Raw genomic sequence first — 20,882 nt, 5'->3', positions numbered from 1 at the left:
GAAGCAACCAAGATGTCCTCCAGTAGGTCCAGACAATGGAATATTATTCATTACTAAAAAGAATTCAGCTATCAAGCCATGAAGAGACATGGAGAGACCATAAATGCATATTGCTAAATGAAAGAAGCCAATCTGAAGAGGCAACATACTGTATGATTCCAACAATAAGATATTCTGGAAAAGGCAAAACTATGGAAGTAGTAAAAAGATTAGTGGGGGGGGGGGGCGGGGAATGAAGAAAACAGAGCATTTTTATGGCAGTGAAAATACCCTTATGACATTCTAATGATGACTACGTGTCATTATACATTTGTCCAAACCCGTAGCATGTAAAACACGAAGGGTGAACCCTAATGTAAGTTGTGGACTTTAGGTGATTATGAAGTGTCAATGTAGGTTCACTGATTTTAACAAATGTACCCCTCTAGTGAGTGATACTGATAATGGAGGAGGCTGTCGTGTGGCGGGGGGGGGCAGGGGGGGCGCCAAGGGGTATATGGAAAATCTCTGTACTTTCCTCTCAATTTTGCTATGAATCTAAAACTGCTCTTAAAAATGAAGTATTAAAAAAATAATGGGGAAGCTTCAAATTTTTAACAAATAGTTAAAAACAAAACAGTTGGGCTTCCCTGGTGGCGCAGTGGTTAAGAATCCATCTGCCAATGCAGGGAACATGGGTTCGAGCCCTGGTCCGGGAAGATCCCACATGCTGCGGAGCAATGAAGCCCGTGTGCCACAACTACCGAGCCTGCGCTCTAGAGCTCGCGAGCCACAACTACTGAACCCCACGTGCCTAGAGCCCGTGCTCCGCAACAAGAGAAGCCACCGCAATGAGAAGCCCGCGCACCGCAACGAAGAGCAGCCCCTGCTCGCCACACCTAGAGAAAGCCTGCGTGCAGCAACAAAGACCCACCGCAGACAAAAATAAATAAATTAAATAAATTAATTAATTTTAAAAAAAAAACAGTTACTAAGAAAAAACAGTAAACGCCAAAAAAGCAGGGAAAATGGTTTACCTACTCTGATAAACTATTAATTTCCCAAATAACTACAACTTGCAGAGGCCAAAAGAGCTGCTGGAAAAACACTGACATCCAATATTTCCCTTAGCATCGGAAGTGTCTTCATAAACCCAACTTTCCTCTGCATATTAAATGTCTAACCACAAGATTCCTAAATGATGATGATGTCATTTCATTCCACAGAGTTCATTTTCTTAGAGGCAGAAATATAAATATTCAGTTTCTCAGCTTTGAATAATCCATCTTTTTATGTGAATTTTTGGTTTCTCAAATATCACTGAGATTTTGTGATTTGATTGGCATTTATATCCCCTTCCTCAAACCTCTTCACCTCACTCTCTAACCCGAATTATTTATTTCAACATTTCAACTGGACAGTTCTCATTCCATAGTCATGCAAATTATACCAGAAAAAAAAAACTGACTAAAGCTGATAGGCTGAATAAACAAAATTGCTTCTTAATAAAAAATGTTTTAAACTCACGTATTTGATTTGTCACTGCCTCCTCCCCTTCACCCCTGCCTATTTGATGAACAAGTACCTTCAAAGCTGTTTCCTTAAATACATGAATGGAAAAATCGAGAGGGTGAATACAGATTTAGATCATGTCATGCTGGATTTATAATTAATTTCACCACGATGTATATAAAACCAGGAGGAAAATGTGTTTATTTTTCCATATGACATTAAGTGAGTGATTGAGAATATCACTAAGTTATTTGCCGCAATCAAACACAGAATTGGGAGGAGGGGGCGATCTTGAATACAAAGACTAAGTATTCATCCCATCCATCACACAACACTGCAATCAAAAACAGCTTCAGCGTTCAAATATGAATAAGCAACCCCATACTACGCCAAGCAAATAAGGCAGTGGCCATCCTCTACATCTGAAATGCTTCATTTCTCATAAAGACTATTTGTGGTGACTCACTGAGTCACATTCAGACCTATAAGTTTAACTTGCTAGCGAACCATCTCAAAGTGTTTCCAGAATTTTTTTACTAAAAAAGGCCCTAGACATCAAAGATTAAAAGATAAGAAACATAATTCACTTTCATAACCTTTCTCCACGCAAACACCTTCCATCACAGACATTCACTCTCAGCCTACCTCATTCATACCTTGCCCCAGATGTGAAAGCAACCTATTAACAAGATCCAACCAGAATTAAGCATAACAAATAAGGCAGTTTACAGCGTGACCTCTCAGGATCTACACCTCATGGTCGTCACACCCTTGTATATGCCCTTCCCCTTGAATATGAGCTGGACCTAGTGACTGGCTTCTAATAAATAAAACATATACTAACAGCCATAAAAGGGGAAATCAACAGTAACACAATCACAGTAGGGGACTTTAACACCCCACTTTCACCAATGGACAGATCATCCAAAATGAAAATAAATAAGGAAACACAAGCTTCAAATGATACATTAAACAAGATGGACTTAACTGATATTTATAGGACATTCCATCCAAAAACAACAGAATACCCTTTCTTCTCAAGTGCTCATGGAACATTCTCCAGGATAGATCATATCTTGGGTCACAAATCAAGCCTTGGTAAATTTAAGAAAATTGAAATCGTATCAAGCATCTTTTCTGACCACAACACTATGAGACTAGATATCAATTACAGGAAAAAATCTGTAAAAAAATACAAACACATGGAGGCTAAACAATACACTACTTAATAACCAAGAGATCACTGAAGAAATCAAAGAGGAAATCAAAAACACCTAGAAACAAATGACAATGAAAACACAACAACCCAAAACCTATGGGATGCAGCAAAAGCAGTTCTAAGAGGGAAGTTTATAGCAATACAATCCTACCTTAAGAAACAAGAAACATCTCAAATAAACAACCTAACCTTACACCTAAAGCAATTAGAGAAAGAAGAACAAAAAAACCTCAAAGTTAGCAGAAGGAAAGAAATCATAAAGATCAGATCAGAAATAAATGAAAAAGAAATGAAGGAAACGATAGCAAACATCAATAAAACTAAAGGCTGGTTCTTTGAGAAGATAAACAAAACTGATAAACCATTAGCCAGACTCATCAAGAAAAAAAGGGAGAAGACTCAAATCAATACAGTTAGAAATGAAAAAGGAGAGGTAACAACTGACACTGCAGAAATACAAAGGATCATGAGAGATTACTACAAGCAACTAGTGGAGAAAAGGGAACCCTCTTGCACTGTTGGTGGGAATGTAAATTGATACAGCCACTATGGAGAACAGTGCGGAGGTTCCTTAAAAAACTAAAAATAGAACTACCATATGACCCAGCAATCCCATTACTGGGCATATACCCTGAGAAAACGATAATTCAAAAAGAGTCATATACCACAATGTTCATTGCAGCTCTATTTACAATAGCCAGGACTTGGAAGCAACCTAAGTGTCCATCAGCAGATGAATGGATAAATATGTGGCACATATATACAATGGAATATTACTCAGCCATAAAAAGAAACGAAATTGAGTTATTTGTAGTGAGGTGGATGGACCTAGACTCTGTCATACAGAGTGAAGTAAGTCAGAAAGAGAAAAACAAATAACCCATATATATGGAATCTAAAAAAAAAAACAACAAAATAAAATGGTCATGAAGAACCTAGGGGCAAGATGGGAATAAAGACGCAGGCCTACTAGAGAATGGACTTGAGGACATGGGGAGGGGGAAGAGTATGCTGGGACAAAGTGAGAGGGTGGTAGTGTATATATGGACATATATACACTACCAAATGTAAAATAGATCGCTAGTGGGAAGCAGTCGCATAGCACAGGGAGATCAGCTCAGTGCTTTGTGACCAGCTAGAAGGGTGGGATAGGGAGGGTGGGAGGGAGGGAGACACAAGAGGGAAGAGATATGGGGCTATATGTATATGTATAACTGATTCACTTTGTTATAAAGCAGGAACTAACACACCATTGTAAAGCAATTATACTCCTATAAAAATGTTAAAAAAAAAAACCCAACACAGCCAAAATAAATAAATAAATAAATTTATAAATAAATAAATAAATAAAATGTGGGTGGGAGGGAGACGCAAGAGGGAGGAGATATGGGGATATATGCATATGTATAGCCGATTCACTTTGTTATAAAGCAGAAACTAACACACCATTGTAAAGCAATTATACTCCAATAAAGATGTTAAAAAAAAAAAAAAGATCACAAAAATGATGGAATGTCACCTCTGACATTAGGCTACAGATCTGTAATGTAATCTCTTCTGACTTGCTCATTCTCTTTTACTCTCTCGTTCACTCTGAGGGACGCCAGCCACCACGTTGTACAATGGAGAGGCCCACATAGCAAAGAACAACAGCCAGCAGAAAAACTGAGGCTCTCAGTCCAACAATCTATGATGAATGAAATCCTACCAACAACCACATGAATGAACTTGAAAGTGCATGCTCTCCCTACTCAATCGAGCCTTCAGATGAGACTAAAGCCCCAGCTGAGAGTTTGAATGCCACAATGATGTGACTCTGAGCCAGCTAAGCTGCACCCAGATTCCTGACTCAAAGAAACTGTGAGGTAATACACATTGGCTGTTTGAAGCAATTAATTTGTTATGCATCACTGGATAATCAATACAGTTAGTATTTAGCTTGCTTTAAATATGATGTCTCTAAAAAGAAACGAAATTGAGTTATTTGTAGTGAGGTGGATGGACCTAGACTCTGTCATACAGAGTGAAGTAAGTCAGAAAGAGATAAACAAATACCGTATGCTAACACATATACATGGAATTTAAAAAAAAATGGTTCTGAAGAACCTAGGGGCAGGAAAGGAATAAAGACGCAGACGTAGAGAATGGACTTGAGGACACGGGGAGGGGGAAGGGTGAGGTGGGACAAAGTGAGAGAGTGGCATGGACATATATACACTACCAAATGTAAAAAAGATAGCTAGTGGGAAGCAGCCGCATAGCACAGGGAGATCAGCTCGGTGCTCTGTGACCACCTAGAGGGGTGGGATAGGGAGGGTGGGAGGGAGATGCAAGAGGGAGGAGATATGGGGATATATGTATATGTATAGCTGATTTACTTTGTTATACAGCAGAAACTAACACACCATTGTAAAGCAATTAGACTCCAATAAAGATGTTAAAAGAATAAAATAAAATAAAATACAATTAAAAAAATATGATGTCTCATAAGTGAGACTAAAAACATAATCATTCTCCTCAAATTTGGCAGCTGCATAAGTCTGTCATGTGACTAGGCTTTAACCTGGGAGAAATGGTATCATGGATAATAAGAAAGGTGTAGTCAGTACCCTGGAAGGAGGTGGAGCACCAGGGAAGAGAAATTATAGCTCCAGTATTTCCCTCTCTGAAGAATTTTAGTTGCCGTCTTCAGAGCCTGATACTCACTTTCAGAGCATCGCCTTCGTTGCCTTCCACCACTTCCAGAATTAGTGCAGCCAGGATGTTAAAGCCTTGGCAATACCCGACATTCTTGTTCCATCGGGCGTAGGCCAGCAGAACCCGCTTCAACACAACCCTGTCCTGCTCAGCCTCCTGGCCACAGTAAGAACTGCAGCCTGTGCGGTGAAGATCCTAAAATGAGAGGGAAACAACGTTTTTTAAAATACCTCCTTAAGCTCTCTAAAAAAAAAAAACTTTAGCTTTTTCTCTGCCTCAGCATTAAGTAGAGTCAGAGTTATCAACATGGATTTTAGTTTTCAAAAATGTATATGCAACTTAAACACATGGACCAAAACTTTTTTTTTTTTTTTTAGTTTTCTAATATGCTGAGGCATTTTCAAGAGGAATTTCAGTCAGGCAAACTTTCTACCACAAGTATTTCCAGAGTTAACACAAAAAGGGACTCAGAATTGATATTGCATTATAATTCCAAATAAATTGACAGTTTATTTTAATCATACATCTCAAATAACAAGTCATTTTAACACATGTATGATAGATGATAACATTATTTCTTTCTACAAAAAATTATATAATATTTAGCTATCAAAACTCCAAATAGTATTAAGGAGCAAAATGAAAAGAATAAAAAAATATAGGGGCTTCCCTGGCGGTGCAGTCGTTGAGAATCTGCCTGCCAATGCAGGGGACACGGGTTCGAGCCCTGGTCTGGGAAGATCCCACATGCCATGGAGCGACTAGGCCCGTGAGCCACACCTACTGAGCCTGCGCGTCTGGAGGCTATGCTCCGCAGCAAGAGAGGCCGCGATAGTGAGAGGCCCGTGCACCGCGATGAAGAGTGGTCCCCACTTGCCGCCAACTAGAGAAAGCCCTCGCACAGAAACGAAGACCCAACACAGCCATAAATTAATTAATTAATTAATTTCTTAAAAAATGTAACCGGTACTGTAAAGAGACAGAAAAATCATTCTCTCCAAGCTGTTTTATAAATTTGTATAAAAGAGGCAGAAACATTTACTGTGCTTTAATATTTAATGAGGGCAGGGGCTTCCCTGGTGGCGCAGTGGTTGAGAATCTGCCTGCCAATGCAGGGGACACGGGTTCGTGCCCTGGTCTGGGAAGATCCCACATGCCGCGGAGCAACTGGGCCCGTGAGCCACAATTACTGAGCCTGCGCGTCTGGAGCCTGTGCTCCGCAACAAGAGAGGCCGCGATAGTGAGAGGCCTGCGCACTGCGATGAAGAGTGGCCCCCACTTGCCGCAATTAGAGAAAGCCCTTGCACAGAAACGAAGACCCAACACAGCCATAAATAAATAAATAAATAAATAAAATTCTTTATTTTAAAAAAAAAATTTAATGAGGGCAATATCTATAATTTAATTACCAAACAGAGACTATGATTTTCAGGAGCTGAAGTCATTTTACTGACATATCATTCATTTCAATGAGAAAAAAAAAATTCTCTTAATAACATGATTGTTACAAAATGTGCATTGCCTTAATTCACAACTTAAATAGAAAGAAAATATTTCAAATATGGAATACTTCATCTCTGGGAAACATATACCTAAATTCCAAATACACAGCTCAAACGTGGATAATGCAAAGGCTTTTCAAGCATACAATATAAAAGTTCCTTTTTTATATTATATGCTTGAAACAGACCAAGTTAGATGAGAAAATAGCTCCTTTTAGTTAGTACCTCCTCCTGAAAAAAATATCTTCAAATCTGCCAAAACATTAGCCAACTTCTGGTGACCGAAATTTAGATGAAACAACTTTCCTTTTAAAACCTCAGTTTAGCATCACACGTAATGTACTCATATAAAATAAAAAGCATGTGCTAGAGGCTTATGTAAGAGAATAATAATGGGATTAAATCAAATCAGCATCCTTGGCTTTCAGTGCCAGGCTCTAATCAACTGTAATAATCCAGGTAGGTGAACCACAGCTGGCTTGAGCATTTGACCATCTGGTTTAAAGTAAACCCATCAGTCAATCTAACTATCTTCATAAAATGACAGTTAAGAAATTACCAAAATCCTAATAAGTGCCCAATTATTCTAATATGAAATAGATTTAACTTTAAATTTCTCAGTGACTTTTACATTAAAATCCAGTTAAAAGCACTGACCCATGCTAAAGAAAAAAGGAATTTCAATTTCCTATCATGTGAGCAAAATAAATACGTTGAATACGAATGGAAACGTTTTCTTCTTACTAGCAACACACAAATTTATGAGGACAAGGCATCATCAAGTTCCCCATTAAAAAGCTGTTAACTAATGAAATTAGGAAGCAGGAAATACATGGACATTCAATCCATAAGGCTTGATCCTCTGTCCAGGAAATATCTGGCTCTTAGAATCTTTCTTCTAAGTTAGGACAATAAGCCAAACTTAGGGGCATTACCTTGACTATCTGAATTCCCATCGAGTCATCATCAGGATTACTCCTCTCATTGAAAGTGAAGCGCATGGTTTTGTCCCAATCAATGGCTATACTGTGCAAATAATGGTCTGCCAAGGTCAACCAAACCTAAAATATTAATAAAAAAGAATGCTAAAGTAAAATACATAACTTCATCTTTCTTTATCAGGAAATAATGATTGCATCCAATACGAAAATGAGAGCTGTTACTAGAACAGATATAGCCTACATGTAGAAATCTCTAAGAATCTCACTGAAAAGTTTGCTGTACTAAACTGTACCAATTAGGGGCTTTCATTTATTCTTTCAATTAATATTTGTTGAGTTCCTACTATGTACCAAGCAATGATCCAGCCATTAGGGATATTGTTAAGAAAATAAAAACGTTTCAAATTTTATTTCAGTTCATTGGAATAGCTAAATTAGCTTATGAGCTTGTTATACTTGGCTCTGGATGGCGCTCTATGCTTGGGCAAGAGCTCCCTGGTCATCCGTGGAGAATGGGCCTGTTTTTACCATAAAGTGGCCTCTGCCTTTAAATCATCCTTCTCTCACACACACAAAAAACTGGCAGATGGGTTCCTATAATGAATAACTTTTTTAAAGGAATCACTGGATATTTTTACTCCTTTCATTACCTTATCTGGAAAAGCTGTTTCATAATGCCATTTCTAATGTGCATTTTGAGGAACCAAAATTTTCAAATTCTGGGAGTATTAAGACCTGGTTTATAATACAAATGAACTTATTTACAAAACAGAAAGAGACTCACAGACTTCGAAAACAAACTTACGGTTACCAAAGGGGAAATGTGGGGTGGGGAGATAAATTAGGAGTTTGGGATTAACATATACACACTACTATATATAAAATAGATAATCAATAAGGACCTACTGTATAGCACAAGGAACTCTACTCAATATTCTGTGGTGACCTATATGGGAAGAGAATCTGAAATGGAATGGCTATATGTATATGTATAACTGAATCACTTTGCTGTACACCTGAAGCTAACACAGCATTGTAAATCAACTATACCCCAATATATAATAAAAATTAAATTTAAAAAAAGGAATGGGAATTGTGGTTGTCAAAAAGGAAGGGGGTGGGGGAAGGATAGATTAGGAGTTTGGGATTAGTAGATGCAAGCTATTATATATAGAATGGATAAACAACAAGGTCCTACTGTATAGCACAGGGAACTATATTCAATATTCTGTGATAAAGCATAATGGAAAAGAATATGAAAAAGAATGTATATATATGTATAACTGAATCCCTCTGCTGTACAGCAGAAATTAACACAACATTGTAAATCAACTATACTTCAATAAAATTTTTTAAAAAAGGAAAAAAAGACTACGTTTATGAATTAATAAGATGGCAATTCAAGTTTTGGTATTTGAACATAATTTAGCAGGAATAACACTGATTAATATCTCCAGCCATACTTCTCTCTTAAGCATCAGGATCATATGTCAAAATGCTCACTTGAGGGAGGGAGATGCAAGAGGGAAGAGATATGGGAACATATGTATATGTATAACTGATTCACTTTGTTATAAAGCAGAAACTAACACACCATTGTAAAGCAATTATACTCCAATAAAGATGTTAAAAAAAAAAAAAGCTCACTTGACATCTTCAACTTAAACATCTAATAGGCATCTCAACCTTAACATATCCAAAACCAACTGTCTAATCCACCGCCACCCCAACTATACAGACATACACACAAACACACACACCTGCTTGTCCCCTCTCTGGGAAAGCAGTAACTCTACCCTTCCAGTAGCTCAGGTCAATCTTGAAGTCATTGCTATCCCTCTTACACTTTTTATTCAATCCAGTAGGAATTCAAGTCAACTCAGCCTTCAAAATATATCTAGAATCTGACCCCTTCTCTCCATCTCCACTACCACAACCCTGAACCACCTCTTGCCTGAATTATCTCAAGCCTCCTACTGGTCTCCCCGCTGCTGCCCTTGTCCTTCATATTCTCAAGTTAGTAGCCAGAGTGGTCCATTTAAAATATAAGTCATATCATGTTATTCTCCTCCTCAAAACTTCCCAATGCTTCTCATCTCACACTGGGCAGAAGACCTACTATGACCCGTAAGGTCCTATATGATCTGCCATTCCCCTAAGGTCATCACATTACCTCTATGACCCTACCCCCATTGCTTTCCCTTTTATTCACTGTGCTTCAGCCACCCTGGCCTCTTGCTTTTGCTTGCATACTCCTCAGTGATGCTCTCACCTGAGGGTGCTTCCTGTTTGGAGTACTCTCCCACCAGGTAGCTACGTGGCCAATGGCTCACCTCTTTAAGGGCCCTATTCAAATGTCACCTTGCCATTTAAAATGCTACCTCCTTACCTCCATTCCCCTCTCTCCTTATTCCTTTCTCTGCTTTATTTTTATGCATGGCACTCAGCATCATCTGAAATACTTTATATTATATGCATTGTAAACTCCATGAGGACAAAAATTTTGGCCTGCTGTTTTTTTTTTTTTCCACTGCTGTATCCCCAGTACCCGGCAGAACAGTACCTGGCATAGAATAGATAATCATTAAATACTTACTGAATTAATGAATAATGAAGAGAGACAGATTTCAAATTACTAAATCTAGAATATCCTTTTTGACATTCCAGACACTTTAAAGAGGGACAAAGTGATGGTCCTTTTGTATTTTAGCCATACAAATCCTCCTCACCTTTCTCCTCCATTCCTTTGGTATTCCTGTTGATAGTCTGGCAACTGCTTTGAGCGCATCATACCACTAGAAACAAAGAAGAAACGCTGTCAAAGTGATAATATTGATCTGGTTAAGCACTTTTCAACTTGTCCCCTTCTTGACGTTCGTAGACCATGATAAAATTTATACAGAACACAGGGGTAAACATTCAGAGCTTCTTTCAGCCAGATATGACTGGTCTAAGGGCTGTGACTGCCCCAAGGTCCCCCACTTAGGTACCCTTAACACACCCGTGATCCAACTGCAGTACACACACAAAGGCTGGGAACTCTGAAATCAAAACATGTATTACAGATTCGGAATAGCAGCATTTGGTTTTTAAATTTTTTTTCACACTTGAACCATTAAAAGAAAGTGCAAAATTTTTCACTGCAAGTATAAATCCAAGTCACTTATAGCTTCACAAGTTATTTTATCTGTAATTTTTAAAACTGACTCATCTTCTTAGGCATATCCAAGCACATGTTAATTTTCCCACTTTGAGAATATACCTCAGTGTATCCTGTAGGTACCCCAAAATAAAGGTATTTTCAAAACCAAAAATAAAATTACCTGCTGAAAACCATTTTGACCTAAAGATGGCTCAAGGGTGAACTTCAACTTTGTGTCAACTCCTAAAAGAAAAATACATAAATAACTGTTATTTGGGGAAAAAATACGTCACATCAAAAATAAAAGTAGGTCTTCCCTGGTGGCACTGTGGTTGAGAGTCCGCCTGCCAATGCAGGGGACACGGGTTCGAGCCCTGGTCTGGGAAGATCCCACATGCCGCGGAGCGACTGGCCCCGTGAGCCACAATTGCTGAGCCAGCGCATCTGAAGCCTGTGCTCCGCAACGAGAGAGGCCGCGATGAAGAGTGGCCCCCGCTTGCCACAACTGGAGAAAGCCCTCGCGCAGAAACGAAGACGCAACACACCCAAAAATAAATAAATAAATAAATTTAAAAAAAAAAAAGAGGGGGCTTCCCTGGTGGCGCAGTGGTTGAGAGTCTGCCTGCCAATGCAGGGGACACGGGTTCGAGCCCTGGTCTGGGAAGATCCCACATGCCGCGGAGCAACTAGGCCCGTGAGCCACAATTACTGAGCCTGCGTATCTGGAGCCTGTGCCGCGATAGTGAGAGGCCCGCGCACCGCGATGAAGAGTGGCCCCCGCTTGCCACAGCTGGAGAAAGCCCTCGCACAGAAACAGGGACCCAACACAGCCATAAATAAATAAATAATAAATAAATAAATAAATAAATAAATAAAAAGAATCTTAACTTTAAAAAAAAATAAAATAAAAGTAAAAATTAACATGATTCTACTGAGTCATCATAAAATTTTTAAAACATTTATTTTTACTAAATCGTAGTCAATTTTGTTAAAAGAAAAAGAATACTGATTTTTAAGATAGAAAAATGTCCTATGGTAGTAGAATGAAGCTTATCACACAGAATGGTGGTTCCACCGCTGTCTGGAGTAGTGCAAAAACAAAAAAATGACACCACAGGCTTGGAGTCATGCACACTTTAATTCACCTTTGGTTCCTAGAGTCAAACAAATTATTTAACCTGTCTCAGTCTCAATTCTTTATCCTTAAAATGAGGATAACATCTATCTCAGTTAGTTGTTGCAATAATTAACTGTAAATCACTTAGCACAGCATAATTAATATTTATGAAACTTAGGAAGAGAATTCTCTACTTACAGAATTTGTTTTCTAGGACACTTGCATGGACTAAGTCTATTAAAGAAATGTCAGTGAAATATCAAAAGTTATAAAAATAATGTCACTGTCTTCCCACTTGTGGAATAATCCACTTTAACAAGACTATTTAGCGATTTTCGTGTATTTTTAAATTCTGTCATGATAGACTTATTCATTAAAGGTAAGTTTATACGTTTAATTATAGACTCCAAGCTAAAAATATAACTGAACTCTAATTCCAAGTTATCTACAACTTTAGATAAACTTCTTTGACTCAAATCCCAAATCTATGAAATAGAAGTAAATAAATAGGAGAATATATAAAGATTATACGCTATATTCACATTAGGCTTTTTTATTATTGAGGTGAAATTCCATGACAATTTTTTTTAACATCTTTATTGGAGTATAACTGCGTTACAATGGTGTGTTAGTTTCTGCTTCATAACAAAGTGAATCAGCTATACATATACATATATCCTCATATCTCTTCCCTCTTGCGTCTCCCTCCATCCCACCCTCCCTCCCTATCCCACCCCTCTAGGTGGTCACAAAGCACCAAGCTGATCTCCCTGTGCTATGCAGGTGTCTTTTAAAAAACATATATGGATAGACACATGAAAGAATGCTCAACATCATTAATCATTAGAGAAATGCAAATCAAAACTACAATGAGATATCATCTCACACCGGTCAGAATAGCCATCATCAAAAAATCTAGAAACAATAAATGCTGGAGAGGCTGTGGAGGAAAGGGAACTCTCTTGCACTGTTGGTGGGAATGTAAATTGATACAGCCACTATGGAGAACAGTATGGAGGTTCCTTAAAAAACTACAAATAGAACTACCATACGATCCAGCAATCCCACTACTGGGCATATACCCTGAGAAAACCATAGTTCAAAAAGAGTCATGTACCAAAATGTTCATTGCAGCTCTATTTACAATAGCCAGGACATGGAAGCAACCTAAATGTCCATCGACAGATGAATGGATAAAGAAGATGTGGCACATATATACAATGGAATATTACTCAGCCATAAAAAGAAATGAAATGGAGGTATTTGTAATGAGGTGGATGGAGTTAGAGTCTGTCATACAGAGTGAAGTAAGTCAGAAAGAGAAAAACAAATACAGTATGCTAACACATATATACGGAATCTAAGGGGAAAAAAAGCCATGAAGAACCTAGTGGCAAGACGGGAATAAAGACAGACCTACTAGAGAATGGACTTGAGGATATGGGGAGGGGGTGGGGTGAGATGTGACAGGGTGAGAGAGTGTCATGGACATATATACACTACCAAATGTAAAATAGATAGCTAGTGGGAAGCAGCCACATAGGACAGGGAGATCAGCTCGGTGCTTTGTGACCACCTAGAGGGGTGGGATGGGGAGGGTGGGAGGGAGGGAGATGCAAGAGGGAAGAGATATGGGAACATATTGTATATGTATAATTGATTAACTTTGTTATAAAGCAGAAGCTAACACACCATTGTAAGGCAATTATACTTCAATAAAGATGTTTAAAAAAAAAAAAAAAAGCTCCACAAAAAAAAAAAAAAAACATATATGGAGTCAAGAAGCTGAAAAGAGATGTGTCTGACTTGCCCAAGCCCGTGACAGTATGAAGATGTCCTTCTTGGAGTCCTAGAAGAATACTGTGTACACATGAGTTGGGTCCTAGATTTCTAAAGTCAAGCTGTGTGTGATACAGAATACCAGGCATCCAATCAATGCCCTGATAATTCTCTTCAGAGCTTCAGGGCCAAAACCATACTCTGCCTAGATAGGTAAGATTTTCTTCTTCGAAGGTACATTAAGTACCCCGACGGATTCCCAATTCTCTGAGATGGTTTAAATTAAGTCCTGCCTCAGTGCAGCGCAATGATACAAAGACCACAAGAGTGCCTCCAGCTGGCGCGCATGATTTAAGACACGATAAAACGGACCTCTTTGTGAGGTTGCTGTCCAGACACAGGGTGCTGAATGGAGGAGCGTATAGTCATGACGCTTGCTTTATTATAACAAAGACCAGGAAATTCGGTCCCACGCTCCTATTTCAACCGACCTAAAAGCCTCGGATTCCTTGCATGTATGACCGAATATGCTCCCTTGCCTTTTTCAGAAGTACCTGCTGGGCACGATGCCGATCGCCTTGCCGAGCTGAAACCTGGCTGGGGTTAGTCAAAATCACAACTATTTTCTATCAAAAATGAGTCACAGGATTTAACTGGAATTGATCATTCGCTGCCTGCAGGCAAAAGCTGAAATCAGGTCATTTCCACCTCTTTTCTTCTAATTGAATAAGGGAGGGGAGAAGGTTTATGTTTCATCTGGTAATCACTGGCTGTTCCGGATTCAGAAATACAAAACACTTTTAACGTGGGAAGGAGGTTTCTTTTTTTAAGGCTAAAGGAAGACAGTGAATAACTACTACAGTCTCTGCAACTAGACACTTCCTTGGGGAGAAAAACAAAGAAACCACGAGGTTCGGAAAGGCAGCGACGTGTTCCACCCTTTGGGGCTCAGTGCCTCGACAGATTCTCCCCTGCAGCCTCAGGACAGAAGGTCTCCAAAGGCGCTGGGAGGCGGGATGGGGCGGCGTTGGGGGAGGACAAACCCACCTGGAAGCCAGCTGGTGCCACTCCGGGGACAAGTGTGCGCTACGCACGGGTACGAGTACAGCCGGCTCCCTCTGCGGCCACCCCTAGCCAGAAAGCCTTATGCCCAGGGGCCCGCGTGCCAGGGCCGGGCTCATAAAACCCTGCGGAGGGATGCCGGGTGGTGGAGCAGGCGCGGAGTTATGCAGCCTGGAGAAGCAGGGATGTGTAAACACAGGCTGACCGCAGAAAGGGCCTAGCCTAGCACAGCCAGGCGAACTCTGAGTCTTTACCTACAGAAAGAACCTCTACTTTGCAGGAGTGTTTCCTGCCCGCTCTCCACCCGGACACACAAATTAGAGGCTCCAGGTGAGACGATCCCGGCACTCACGAAGCAGGGACCCTCAAGAAAATGCACCCGATTTTTTCCTTCGCGGTCACTGCCTCCTCCTCTGACGCCAAGCATCAGACCTGTGCCTTTCTCCGCCTCACACACCTCTTTCAAGGTGTGGCTTCTTGTGGGTCCGAAGCACAACTGGTTGCTCGGCCTCTGATAGCCCGGGTAGCCGCCAACACTTTCCCACCACTCGGAGAAGACCGAGCGCATCGCTCGCCAGCAGCTCCCGGCACAAGCAGGGCTGGACCGCAAGCAGGCCGTGGGATGGGGGCGCGCGGGCAGCCGGCGGCAGCAGCCGGTCCTCCGCGCCGTGGGAGGCCGCTACCCCCGCCCAGGCCTCGGTCCGCGCTCTTCCCTCCCAGGCCGACCCAGCCCCGCCTGCGCCCAGCCGCAGTACCCAGCACCGGGCGGCCGGCGGGTGTTCCCCGGCCTACGCGGAGTTCGGCTGAGGCAGAGGCACCAGCTCCGGGGTCGCCAAGCTACTTTCCAGTGCCCCATCTGCCGCCCCGGGTCCTCACCCGGCTCCAGGGTGCAGAGCAGCCGGGGCGCGGTCCGGGAAATGCAGCTGCGCTTCTTGAGCACATTGCTCAGGATGGTGCCCACGCCGCCGCCGCCGCCACTGCCGCCGCCGCCGCCGCCGCCCTGCCGCTTCAGGCATCTCCCTCCGCGCCTAAGGGAGCCGGTCAGCTTGTCCTGCCGCATCCGAGAGCGCCCTGGGCTCCCGTGCGGCCGCCGTCCGCCTGGGTCCTCGCTGTCCCGCCGGGGGAGCGGCTTCGCGCGCGTGGGGCTCGGCCAGACCGGTTAGTCGAGGGTCTCTCGAAAGCAGCAAGAGTGCTCGGCGGTCAAGGGATCCTGCGGAGCACCGCGGGAGCCGCCAAGCGCGGGGCGGCCGGCAGAGATCTGCAGTGCGGAGCCTGCAAGGCTGAGGCAGGAGAGGACTTGGGGCGGGGAGGAGGGCGGGAGCGAGCGAGCGCGCGGAGACGGAGGCAACGCTCCCGCCCCCAATCCCGGCATCACCGTGCGCAGGCGGGGCTGCCTTAGCTCCCGAGCGCCCCGCCAGCTCGCGGCACCTGCGCTGGGGAGCCGCAGAGACCCGGAGCCCGGGAGCGGCGGCTGAGCAACTACGCCCGGGGACCAGAAGCAGTGACAGAGATTTCCGTGCTTCTCCCAAGATCTGGAAGGTGCAGGAGGGGGCACCAAACGGAGCGAGTCTCAGGTCCAGAACGCCAGCGAGATGCAATTGCCCACCTCATCGGAGCAGCCTTGCAAGAGTCGGTCAACAGACCGCAGGAAGAATCTAGCAGCGCGGCGGGAACGTTGGTGGAAGGTGAAGCACCAGCTTCATCCCAAATTGTGTTAAACTCTTTTTCTTGGCATCTTAGAGAGGCATAGGAAGCACGTTAAAATTATTATTATTATATATTACTATTAATATATACTTTGTATATTAAATCTATAATTATTATTATAATAATGGTTGTTTCTTTTGGAAGAGTAGACTTCAAGATAAAAGTGTTCCATTAAAAGCAGAGTTTTTTTTTTTTTAAGTGCTTCCCCCGTCTCTCCAGCCAGAGACTTCAGTAGGCAGAACGGTTAGTGATAATTACTTTTTTTTTTTTAATCATTCTTAAACTACGACATTACGACATTCACCAATGGATATTAATCATAATGATGAATAAGTCATAAGAAAGGAAAGGATGTGGAGGGAAATACAAAGATATTTTTATATGCTAATATTTAGAGAAGGAACACCAGATGGATTAAAAAAAACTAAAAAGTATTTATGTGGAAGGTAACAGTGTAGTAGAAGAGAGAGGAATAGAAAACAGATTTCTCTAGATGTGCCTTATGTAGTTTTGACTCTGGAATAACATCTTATATTAATAATATTAATAAATCAAGCAAAAAGAAAACCCTAAAATTTGAAAATGAATGGAAACAAATGAACCTAACTAGAAATCCTGTTGATGGCATAAGAACACAGAAAAAATGAGTAAGTTGTTTTAGAGTGTAGTGTTACGCCTGGATATCAATGGTGGTATAGACTCCAAGGGCAAAAAGAGCTGCAAAGAAATCTTAAATGTCATTCAGTAGCATTACTGTTATTAATAATATTAGTGTTATTTCTTAATTCTTATGTACACTATAGGATAACCTAAATAATTATGTTAACATCATAATCAGTCTGCTAATTTGGGGTGATTTTAAATGTTTCACCAAGTAATGTTGTGATGGATATCTTTGTTGACTAAGCTTTACTAGATTTTTGAACACCTAAAATGAATTTCCACAGTGGGGTTATTGGACCTAAAGGCATAATCATCTATATGACATACATTGCTAAACTAAATCTTAAAGGATTGTACCAGTTTAGTCTCTGATTGACACCTTTTCATCCTCCATTTTCAACAGCTCTCAGTATTATCATTTAAACACTTGCTGCTTTGATAAAGAGAACTGTCATTTTGTTGTTTTTATTGGCATTTTTTATTAGTAGTACAGTTGAACTTTTTTTGGTATGTTAACTAAGCAGTTATATGATATTTTCTGTGAATTTCTTACTCAAATATTAAAGTCTACATGTTTTCTTCATGAAAAAATAAATAAATATGTTAATGTCAAAAGAAATCAAGATGTTTTCAGTGTAACAGAAAATACAAGTGTGCAACCAAAGAAATTAAGTTTTTTTAATCCTGCAATAGTATATTTTAAATGGAAATAATAGCATGAACTCATCTTTTTTCTTTTCAAAAATACATATAAAGCCACTGAATAGGTTTAGAACTAAGGACAACCCAGAAGCAGTGAACACCCCCAGCACTCAGGATGTCGTCTCTAAAAACCATTCCCGGGCTTCCCTGGTGGCGCAGTGGTTGAGAATCTGCCTGCCAATGCAGGGGACACGGGTTCGAGCCCTGGTCTGGGAAGATCCCACATGCCGCGGAGCAACTAGGCCCGTGAGCCACAACTACTGAGCCTGCGCGTCTGGAGCCTGTGCTCCGCAACAAGAGAGGCCGCGATAGTGAGAGGCCCGTGTACCACAATGAAGAGTGGCCCCCGCTTGCCACAACTAGAGAAAGCCCTCACACAGAAACGCAGACCCAACACAGCCAAAAATAAATAAATTAATTAATTAATTAAAAAAAAAAAAAAACCATTCCCCCCTAAAAGGAACCAGGGCTCCTTTGAGGTGCAACTGATTCCAAATCTGGGAAAAAGTACAAGATGAGCCTGAAATATCTTGATGAATTCAGGAAGGAAGGAAGTGCTCCAAGACTAATGGGGTCATGTCAAAAAGACATGAGAGCCACACAAATAGGATACTATTGGCCAAAGATGGAACACTTTGAGCATCAAAAACAATGGACTGCTAATCGACAGATGAATGGATAAAGAAGATGTGACATATATACAATGGAATACTATTCACCCATAAAAAAGAATGAAATTTTTGCCATTTGCAGCAACATGGATGGACCTACAGATTATCATACTAAGTGAAGTAAGTCAGAAAGAGAAAGACAAATACCATATGATATCACTTATATGCGGAACCTAAAACATGACACAAATGAACTTATGAACTTATTTATGAAACAGAAACAGACTCACAGACATAGAAAGTAAACTTACGGTTACCAAAGGGAAAAGGAGGTGGGGGAGGGATAAATTAGGAGTTTGGGATTAGCAGATACAAACTATTATATATAAAACAGATAAACAATAAGGTCCTACCGTATAGCACAGGGAACTATAATCAATATCCTGTAATAAACCATAATAGAAAAGAATATGAAAAAGAATATGTATATATATATAACTGAATTACTTTGCTGTACACCAGAAACTAATACAACATTGTAAATCAACTATACTTACATATAAATAAATAAATAAATTTTTAAAAACAATGGCTGCTATTGATTGAAAGTATTAACTTTTTAAAAAATGCATTTCTAATAATATTCTGAAAGAACTAAAAAAGAAGTCCTTCACATGACTCTGGCACACTTATTCTGTAATCAGCACATTCTGGACTTTGTGAATTGCCCTCAGAATTTGAGGACAATGTCAGAAATGATATAACACTAAGCATGAAATATACATTTCACATATAAAAATCTGTTGACATGACATTTGTCATCTGCAAAAGTAAAGCCAGCTGATAGGGATAGAGAAGCTATTCAGTTATGCCCACCTGACTGAGATAAAGATGCCTTGAAACAGGCAGTAGTCTGCCTCATCACTTTAGAAGATAAAATCATTGTTGAACCTGGTCGTGATGAACTGTTTGGCTTAGATTTCCCAACATTGCACACCAATCTCAGGTACAGAAATCTACGCTTATTCAGCCTGATGCTTATAGTTTCAGTACATGTTTGTTCTCCTTCAGCTTTCTCTTAATTTTAATAAGATGTCCCTTGACTGCTCTGGCCTGAGAACGATAATTGAAAGATATCTGATGTTTGGCTTTGGACAGTTTTTTAGAGGACCACACAGGACCCTGGGTGAAGATGGTGATGAACACCCATAGTTAAAGGAAGAAAACTGGAAGGAGAGGGAAAATCCAGGCCAAGGTGGTAAGTGCATGCACAGTATCATCTTCCAGAGCTCTCCTCAAACCATAGAGGGTTCATGTTCTCGTTTAACAAGAAAGGCTGTTCATGCTCAGTTTTAGCAGTGGGCCAGCAGGAAAGACAGCCTCGCCAGTCAAGAGGAGGAGCAATGGGCTCTGCTTTACAACACTGAGCCCAAAGGATGTAGCCCAACACTGAGTAGAAAGGAGGACGTACAGGGCTGGCTGACATCCACCACTCAGACCATCCCACACCCTTTGGCTCAGACTCCCTGCTCACCAAGCAAACTTTTGATTGTCATTTGGCTTCCCATAGAGACTTTGCCACTGAGGAGAGGACACACTGACCAGTTAACAGTGGTCAATATCCCTGAGTTTGCTCAACTCTCAGTGAGCTGAAGAAATCAAACTTCTGGGCTGCCAAAGCTGAAGTGTAGACCCTAGATTGCCAACCCACCCAGATGTGTCTTGGCTGACAAAAAGGCCTGTCTCTGAAATTCTTCAGTTACAGCATTCTTCTTACTATTAGTGACAGGGGCTTGTTTACTTTCAAGATAAAAATTCTATTTCACTCAGATTTATTACAAGGAAAAACTGACTTAAAAAAAAAAAAAGCTTTCTTGAAAACTTCCCATTCTAAACTACATAGAAGTTGAAACTCACAAAAAAAAAATTTAAGAGTTTCTACTATTAAAGCAATACATAACGAAGGAATTAAGTAATATTATTTTGTTTACATTGGAGAGGAAAGCCAAGACTGCCAACTTTTGTAGCAAACAGATAATTAAGCACTAAAATACAATGTTCTAAAAACAGCCATGGCACAAGCCTAGCATTATATTTATTGTATGACTCATAGTTTCTTATTTGTGTCTGGAATATTGTTTTCCAAAAGCAAAAGATGTCATCTGAAGTCAACCTGCAGAGGAAACAATGCCAGCATGAGCTCTGCTTGAGGATCTCAGCTGGTGAGATTTCCAGCCAAAGCCAACTTC

General features: G+C 40.7%; 1 protein-coding gene across 4 annotated transcripts in view; it reads right to left on the bottom strand.

Moving 5' to 3' along the window:
• TBC1D30 (TBC1 domain family member 30) overlaps nucleotides 1–20,882 on the bottom strand; it is a 94,123-nt gene that overhangs the window by 31,406 nt on the left and 41,835 nt on the right. For 2 of the 4 annotated variants that reach the window (XM_082351238.1, XM_082351239.1), the window contains exons 1-5: nucleotides 15,827–17,933; nucleotides 11,174–11,235; nucleotides 10,580–10,645; nucleotides 7,845–7,970; nucleotides 5,417–5,602 (exon numbers count right to left, since the gene is read on the bottom strand). In XM_082351238.1, coding sequence (XP_082207364.1) covers nucleotides 5,417–5,602; nucleotides 7,845–7,970; nucleotides 10,580–10,645; nucleotides 11,174–11,235; nucleotides 15,827–16,010 — 624 coding nt within the window. In that variant the 5' untranslated portion in view covers nucleotides 16,011–17,933. Of the gene's footprint in view, nucleotides 1–5,416; nucleotides 5,603–7,844; nucleotides 7,971–10,579; nucleotides 10,646–11,173; nucleotides 11,236–15,826; nucleotides 17,934–20,882 lie in introns of those variants that run through there. The other 2 variants (XM_082351236.1, XM_082351237.1) reach the window with 1 other exon arrangement.

Source organism: Balaenoptera borealis, assembly GCF_965194805.1.
Source record: "Balaenoptera borealis genome assembly, chromosome: 13".
NCBI lineage: Eukaryota > Metazoa > Chordata > Mammalia > Artiodactyla > Balaenopteridae > Balaenoptera > Balaenoptera borealis.
The sequence above is the reverse complement of the archived record's forward strand: the minus strand, read 5'-3'. Positions and strand labels throughout refer to the sequence as shown.